At 51.1% G+C, this 8,028-nt stretch overlaps 1 protein-coding gene across 1 annotated transcript; it reads right to left on the minus strand.

Annotated features, from left to right (window-relative positions):
- Positions 1–5,217: 5,217 nt before the first annotated feature.
- Positions 5,218–5,841, minus strand: IUM83_03758 (uncharacterized protein; the record flags this gene model as incomplete). The annotated part of the gene is made up of 1 exon (XM_067927787.1): positions 5,218–5,841. The coding sequence occupies one exon, from the start codon at positions 5,839–5,841 to the stop codon at positions 5,218–5,220; it is 624 nt and encodes a 207-aa protein (XP_067795428.1).
- Positions 5,842–8,028: the final 2,187 nt, after the last annotated feature.

Consider the following 8,028-nt stretch of genomic DNA (forward strand, 5'->3'; position numbering starts at 1 on the left):
ATTTCTGTATATTGATCCCGAATTTATAGCAATCGGTGTTCGGTTAGCAAGCTCAGCCCGCCGAAGATAAACGACGCCTATAGGGATTGCACAAGGTCACACGCCAACCGAGACACGCAGTTTTATATCGTGTATTTGAGACCCCGCCAAACAAATTGACGCTTATTTACATTTTGACATTTTCGAGATATCGGCGTTTAAAGATGTGCCATTCATGTTCGCACTTAAATGAATATCGCAGAATTGGGCTTTTTAGTTTTTATGACCGATAAAATACTTGACTGGAGCTCACGCAGTCCAAGATAAGCAAAGATAGAGGGAACGCAGGAGCAACGAAAGATTGACGGTTCTCTCACTACCAAAACAAAGGTAATGCAGATGTTTACAAGCTTCTTAGAACCGATTCTCCTTCCAAAGCCGAATGCAGAAAAAATGGAGCAGATGAACCGAAAAGTGCGTCCTTTCATGCCTGAAGAATACCGTGACGATCCCCTGTACGCATTTCCAACCGCTGACGTAGTAGCACAATCGAAAAACACAAAGAGAGCTCATCTACAACTGCGTACTGACATGGTCCTTGAGGCAAAGAGATACCAGGATGAACGAGAGATCGCGCCTTCGTGTGTCGAGCAACTGGAGGGGGCAGTGGCAGATATCGCAGAGTCACGAGCGCATCGAAATGCCGATGATGCACAGTCCAAGTCTACAACTACTCAACCAACCCAAAGAAACAGAGCCAAGAACGATAAGTAGGTCAGCAAAACGAATTGACACTTATGTCACACATAAATATTCAGTGAATCAAAATGACACTTAGTTCAAAAATCAAATTTTGCGGGGCTTATAAAATGTGTTGGAGGCTAAAAATTCGTCCATTGAAGCAGCATAGTCGTCCAAGTATAAGAAACCAAAAAAAATATTTTGCACTTTTAATTTTCTCTGGAGATACGTTTTTCGACTGGCCATTAGATATACTTCCACTACGTATTTTTGGGCAACCGATAGCTCAATATGACCACAAAACATCGGGTTCTAATGTGATATGGCTGGTTACAAAAGAACCAAATGTAGATAAGCGTCATTTTGTTTGGCGGAGTCTCATTTCGTGTTACCGTACGCTAGCCCCTCTCGAGTCTACGACCCGCGGAGTATTTAGGGCATCGCTATACACCTGGACGAGAAAGGCGTTCACCCGCCTCGCCTCACTACCCCTGCGCAGGCCAACAAACGCCGACCTAACTCGGCGATTGTTGTGGTTTGTGCTAAGGAATCCACATCTGACGGTAGTTTTTGTTCTGCAACACCACATCTGTCTCTGGCGCAGCGCTGACGATCAACGGCTTGACAATTTCCTGGGCGTCGAAGAAGCAATCGTCGGTGGCTATGTCTACGATGGAATCTGAATACGTAGCGGCAGCCATGGCGGCTAAGGATGCTGTCTGGCTGAAACGATTGCTGGTGGAGCTGCATCTATGGACGACCAAGGAGGCCGTCTTGCAACAAGTGGACAACCAGTCCGCAATCAAGGCGATGGAAAACGATGTGGCGAGTGCGCGGAGCAAGCACATCAATATCCGTTTTCGTTTCATCAGAGATGTGATTAGGCGAATTGTGACGGTCAAGTACTGCTCCACGGAGCAGCAACTGGTCGACATCCTGAACAAGCCACCCCAGCGCGTGTCGTTCGAACGCTTAAGAACTCAGTTGCGCGTTATTGAGCTGCGTAGCCTTTGAGGGAGGCTGTTGCATTTTGCAAAACCTAGCAAGCCCTTGGCGGAGTTCTGGGTGGTCATTGTGTGGTCTCGGACTTGACGATGGAATCTAGTATCGAGACGGACTACTTTCGTGGCAATACTGTAATGTCACTGAAGATGACGCTAGCACAAATCAAGTGGCGAGGACTGGTACAACCGAACTAACGCAGTCGTGCAGGCTGGAAGAAGGCCGGGCTGGTGATCGCGCCAGTAGCGGGAGTGTGAAGCGTCGTGCTTGCATGTAAGCTAAGCTGAGTAGTGAGTAGGATTAGCAAGGATAACTCAAATTTACTTTCCAATTTACTATCAACTATGCAGATCGACCTCGAAGACTTATCCTCGGCGGCAAATTCCTCGCGGGATTTCTCAAGGTGCAGCCCCGTTCTCCCCGTTAATAACAGGAAATAGCTACTTGAGTTGTTGCTTTGACCGCACCACAGCCCGAAATGGATATCGTACGGTAGTCGGAGGTAAACCAGAACTGCAATGCACTACTAAATGGAATATTCGCCACTTTTACCAGTCCCACTCCGAGCGATAACTGCTTGAAATTGCTACTGTATTAGTAGATAAGACTGGACATGCATAGTATCGGTCTGCACAAGGAACTTCGTCAATAATACGGACGTGTTGGCTCGCGCGGACCGTACGACTTTTCCGGGTTATTGGTCAGATAAATTTTATTCTACACTTCACGCCCCATACCTCTGAAATAAATTTCAGAGATAAATTTCAGAGAATTACTGTAATATGCTTCAAGAAATCCGTAATGATTATTGACATTTGTGCGCTGTCGGCTTCGTAGTAGAAGCGCTATTATTTGGCTAGATGGAAGCCATTAAAACCGTACAGAAGATATCATCATCATCACTAACTGTGCGCTCTTTGTAGTCCTTCATCAGCCTACCTTGCTCCGCCGTTTGTGGTATCATATTTCCGATCCGTGGTACTGCTATCAATTGACTTGGTTTTTGTGATGCGTGCTGCCGTCTAGGTATTACTTGCTAATATTTGTGAGGGCATGGTACGTAATTTCAGAACTCTTACATTTGAAATAACTTAAAGAGCAGGTATAATGTTTATATTTGTGAGGGCATCGTGCGTATATTTCACGAATGACGACGGTATTATAGAGGACGTATTATTACATTTGAAACGAAGTGCTTAATCATTAAATAGCATCGTGTACTGGTACTCCCTTACTTTTTAAAGTTTTAAAAAAGTTTATGTTGTACATCTTCCACTCAATTTCAAGTGAAGTGCTAACCCAAGCTCCTGTCCACCCGTGAAGTTGTGGAAGCATTTGCAAGTCCAGGTTATTCAGGGCAGTCGGACCAACTCAAGATCGACTATCGATAAGGCTCTGTCTACAGCGATATCAGGAATCTGTAGTTTAAAAGTGTAAATAGAGGACATCTGAACACACAATTATAACATCCTCCACTCAAATCACAAACACACGCCAAAAAAAGACAAGGAAAAGCGACACTACGCGATCCAATCGAGGCTAAAACCGCTAACGTCGAGATGTTAGCCATCGAGCAACGCATCAATTAAGATCCAGTTTACTGAAAGGTATGGGTTGAAAGAGAATCTGGAAGTGGTTTATTACCCGCCTTACCATGTGTAAATTCTGTGTGGAAACAAAACTTAGACTACGTGGTACTGAATCCTACCAACTTCGGCATCACCGTTGGCCGCACGGACCTAGTCCTTGATCACAGAAGCGATACACTCCACGGCAAACGACACGCGGGGCTATGTTTGTGTGTGTTTGGGGGAGGGAGGGGAGGCACGCTCATGCGAACTGTGATTTAAAATTTCGAGGTTCTGATCAGATCGCGGGACGGCTTCACGGTGACAGTGGGGATACGACGTCCCGTCAACTATTGCATGTAGACTGCATTCAACAACAACAACGAAGTGAGTAACGGGTTCTTCCAATTTCAGTACCCTCAAAATCGGGCACATTCTTCCCGAATTTTGGGAAGATAGCGAATTGATACAGCGGATTGAACATAAGGTACCCTATACTTTTTTCCCCTCAAAGTGTGACTCGCTCGTTGGTGTAGCTCAAGCTACATCAACAACTCCGCAACATAGTGATCGCGGATGACGCGACAATCCGAATACAGCAAAAACGGAGATGATCCAGCGGAGTCCTCAGTTGGACGGTAGTCTGGTCGTCAAAGTCGCGAAGGCAGCGCGTCATTCATGCTAGCACAGCGCCCCAAGTACATGTAGGCAAATGCATTGCCTTGTGCCGTCCTCTATAACTACCTACACGCATATTTTTATGCATTGTGTATTACCTAAAATACAACATTCGTCGGTGTGAAATAGCGAATCGATGGTAACATCCCCAGTACCGGTACCTGAACCCATTGTTTGCGATTTTGCCACGTGAATTATTATATATCAAAATGTAATGGTCAAGACGAGGATTAAATCGTAGCATCTTACAGCAGCTCTACGTGAGGTTCGACAAACGCCCCTGATAGGTGACCTCGAGGGCTGTTTGGGGGACCACAACTGATTGGCTGCTAGTTATTGGCCGTGATCGTCCATCCGTGACAATGCCTTCTATAAAGTATGTTTTCAAAACGAGGTTTGTATTATCTCTTTAGATCACATATGATCAGTCTTGACAAAGGCAAACTGGATATTCCAACAAATTGTTATGTGCTGCATGTCCGGTGGGTCTGACAGAGGCTTTTGTTCGTTTCTGATCAAGAAACATTCTGATGACTTTATTTATTTATTTTATGCGGTTAACGCCGATTGAGCGAGTAATCAAATCAAACAAGAATCTGTTGCAATGGTAGAATGCCACCGGTACCTGCTGCAGCGCAAGGTCTAAAAAAAAACTTGCCTAGTGCTGGTGAAATTACGTGCAAAGTTCGCAACGCGCACTCTGGATAACATTCAATCAACTTGCAATTAATCGACCCCCGCTTTACTCCCGTTTCCTTATCTCCGCATGACAATCAAATAAAGATAGCACCACAATAAACCGAAATGATATATTTACGGACGGTAAGCCTGGCTGAATTCAAGTTTCCTTTTCGCAACAAATGGCTCGAGTTGCCATAGTTAGACGTTTACTCTATAGTAGGCAATTTCCTCGAACGGCACTTTTCTCTTTGAGAAGCTTGACCCAACGCGTCATTCAATGGAACCACCACGAGCAATCTCGTAGAGAGACAGGTTATCTTTGACATTGGACCGGGAACACCCGCCAGCACACATTGCTCCGGTCATATATTTTGCATTTGTTTTCTTCATGCTCATGCGAAGGAGCCGATTAAATAAACTGCCGCCGCAAGCTTCCTCTAAGATCCAAATGCGCACGTTCTTCGGCAGTTGATGGCGGTAGCGTTGGCACGAACAGGAGTATCTTCAGCGACACAAAAGACGACGACGCAAAGAGTGGGGGCGTATCGCCCGGAAGTCCATCAGAGGATCAGAGAAGCAGCGATGACGGCGGCACTTGCCCCTCGTGGTACTGTCGCTGCTGTCGCTGCAGACGCTCGAATTGCTGGCGCTCGCGCTCCACTTGCGCGTGGAGCTGCCGCTGCTGCACGTCGAGGTCCATGTCCATCTCGTGCTCGTCGAGCGATTGTTGCTGCTGGCGCTGGCGCGCGAAGCGTCCCACGAGCTGCGCGAGCTGCTGGATCTCGGCGGCCGCACCGTCCACCTGCACCTGCATGGCGTTGACCATGGCCTGCAGCTCGAGCACCTGCCTGCGCGAGTCCTTCTTGGAGTGGTGGGGCTTGTGCGTCCTGGAGGGCGACGCGCCCATGGTTCTGCAGCGCGGCGACGCGGCCCTCCGAGCGCTTGTGCTGCTGCTTCTGCTTCTGCAGGCGTTGGTGCCCGGCGGGTCGGCGAAGAGCAGGGCGGCGGCGTCGAGGTCCAGCGCCAGCACGGGCGCGCTGAGCCCGAGCGCGTCCAGCGCGTCGAGGCTGGCGTCGAGGCCGCGGCCCTCGAGGTCGGCGAGGTCGGCGGCGCGCGCTGGCGGCGGGAGGTCTAGGCCGGCGAACGCGGGCAGCTCGTGCTCGTAGAGCGCGGTGTGACAGCCCCGGTCCATCGTGTCGAAGGCGTGTTAAAGCTGGCGGATTGGGTTGTGACGGAGGGCGGCCGTTGTGTTGCGCGGCGTTTTCGTCAGGAGTGGTACAGGCTGCCTCCCCGAACGGGCACCTACGGTAATTTACCGCAGCCAACGGCAAGGCACCCCACCTGAGGGCGCTTTTTCAGACTGCTGCAGCTGCCTCTCCGCCCCCGTCGGGAGCAAACTCAGCGCGACTGGCGGCAGGGGCTCGCCCATTCACTTTCACTCGCGCGGCGCGGGTGTGTCACACAGCGCTGCGGGCAGCGGCGTCTCGGGCGATGGGGAAGGTTGCCTCCTTTCCTTCTATTGTCATTGGCACGGCGGTCGGTCGCGCTCGAGGCCCCTCACCTCTGCGACTCCGTATGGGCCCCGCGACGCCGCCGGGCGGTCGGTGCGCCAAGGAAGTTTGGCGTGAAACGCTGCACGCGTCTATGTCTCCAAGCGGTTAGTCGCGGTAAGCAGTTGAAGCAGCACAGAAGGAGTCCCTGTTGTGAGCGCCGGTCGGTCGCCGTGGTCGGCTGTGAACATATGGAGCTTTGTATTGCGCCAGATTCCCACTGCCTGTTTTCTTTGTCCTCTCCCTATCGCATCAAGCTGGACGCTGCATATATTCTTTCACCCAGTGTCGAGCGATAGTGCTATCTTGCTTGCTCGTCCGGCTGCTTCCTGCAACTCGTGGCCCCAGCGGCGCAGACTGGTGGTAGGGTGGGTCGCCCATGCCCTACCAATCAGAAAGTAACGGGATGGTGGCCTTTTCGATCGTTTGCGGCGCCAGCAGGTCGTTCATCCGTCTTGCGGTGTCACCGTGTTTTGGCCTGGATCGGCGCCGAAGTAATGGAATTGGTTGTGCAGCTGTTCGTAATCGTGTCGCCGAGCACGCTGCTTGACAGACGACGACCACGCCCGACTCATGATCGCCAGGGCCCAAGTACTGATACATGTACTCGAGGTTTTCGTGCGTCGATTTGCGTTGAGCAGCTTAGTCATACGTTAAATCGCCAAGGATGGGGCGATGAAGGGTGGATTTCGGTAGTCGATGCCAATAGGAATTGCCAGAGACGGCTGGAGCACTGTGAAGCCCCAGGCTTCGGCGGTCTCAAGCTACACCTTTTCAACTTCAAAGTGGCAAATTAAAAGTTCAATACGTCAAAATGTAAGTTCAAAACGACACACACAGATAAAAAGGATAATATTGTGTGATCAATTATGAAGGGGTATAATTTAGTAAGGTTTTGTAGCTTTCTCCAACCGCACTTCCGTTCCCATTGCACGTCCACCGTGCCCATTCCGTTCTCCCAGCAGAGTTGATCGTCAACACCTAGGTCAGCGAGTAGGGGCCGACTGCCAGCAAGCGCGAGCCGTAGTAGTCAACCAGACAGCTACTGGCCCATCGACCAGACGCCCTCGAGATAGGGACGGCAAGGAGGGAGCGTTTTCGGCACCTGGGCTCCGGTATCCACAGGCTGCCCCCAGCAGGTCCAGTCCGGATATACAACATGCACATGGGAGGAAGAGGTCCGTCACCACGTGCCGTTGCGGCTCGCTCGGGGCTCTTCCCACTCGGCCAAGGTGCTCCTCATCTCCAAGCGTTCCTCGTGCCCCCGTGGTCTCTCCCCACGGTCCCGCCACCCTATTCGACTAACATACGCTCCTTGTGCGCTGCCCGCCACTATCGCCTACCTCACTGTTACTCCGTGCGCTAGCCGACCTTCCCCGCGGTCGCAGTACCAGACGCTGGAACCCGTGCTCTTGCGGCGCAACTCTGTATTAGCTGAGACTAGTTACAACTGAGGGTCGAGCTGCAGCCGCAGCTCGGTATCTTGACCTCTCCTCCGGGGTCTCATCCCCGCTCTCGTCGCTTGCTGGCCGCTCGCTGCGGTCGTCGATACTCGCTCTCCGTCGCCGTCCGCCGTTCACCTCTCCTCGCGATCTTCTGCCGTCGCCGTGCTTCAACTTGGACCGAGCCAGCTGGCTCGCTCCAGTCACCGTCCGCCGCCCCTGCCACTCATGTGCTCGCCATGTTACTCGATCGTCAAGTCGATCACCGCTGGTGTCGACTCAGACTGCTCACGTTGGCCGCCGTCACCCGAATGACGCGACTCCTGCCTACAGTTTTTTCTTAACAGCAAGAACTCGCGCCAAAACTACTGGACAGCAGCAACACCA

Source organism: Phytophthora cinnamomi (assembly GCF_018691715.1).
Source record: "Phytophthora cinnamomi strain GKB4 chromosome Unknown Contig21, whole genome shotgun sequence".
Lineage (NCBI taxonomy): Eukaryota > Oomycota > Peronosporomycetes > Peronosporales > Peronosporaceae > Phytophthora > Phytophthora cinnamomi.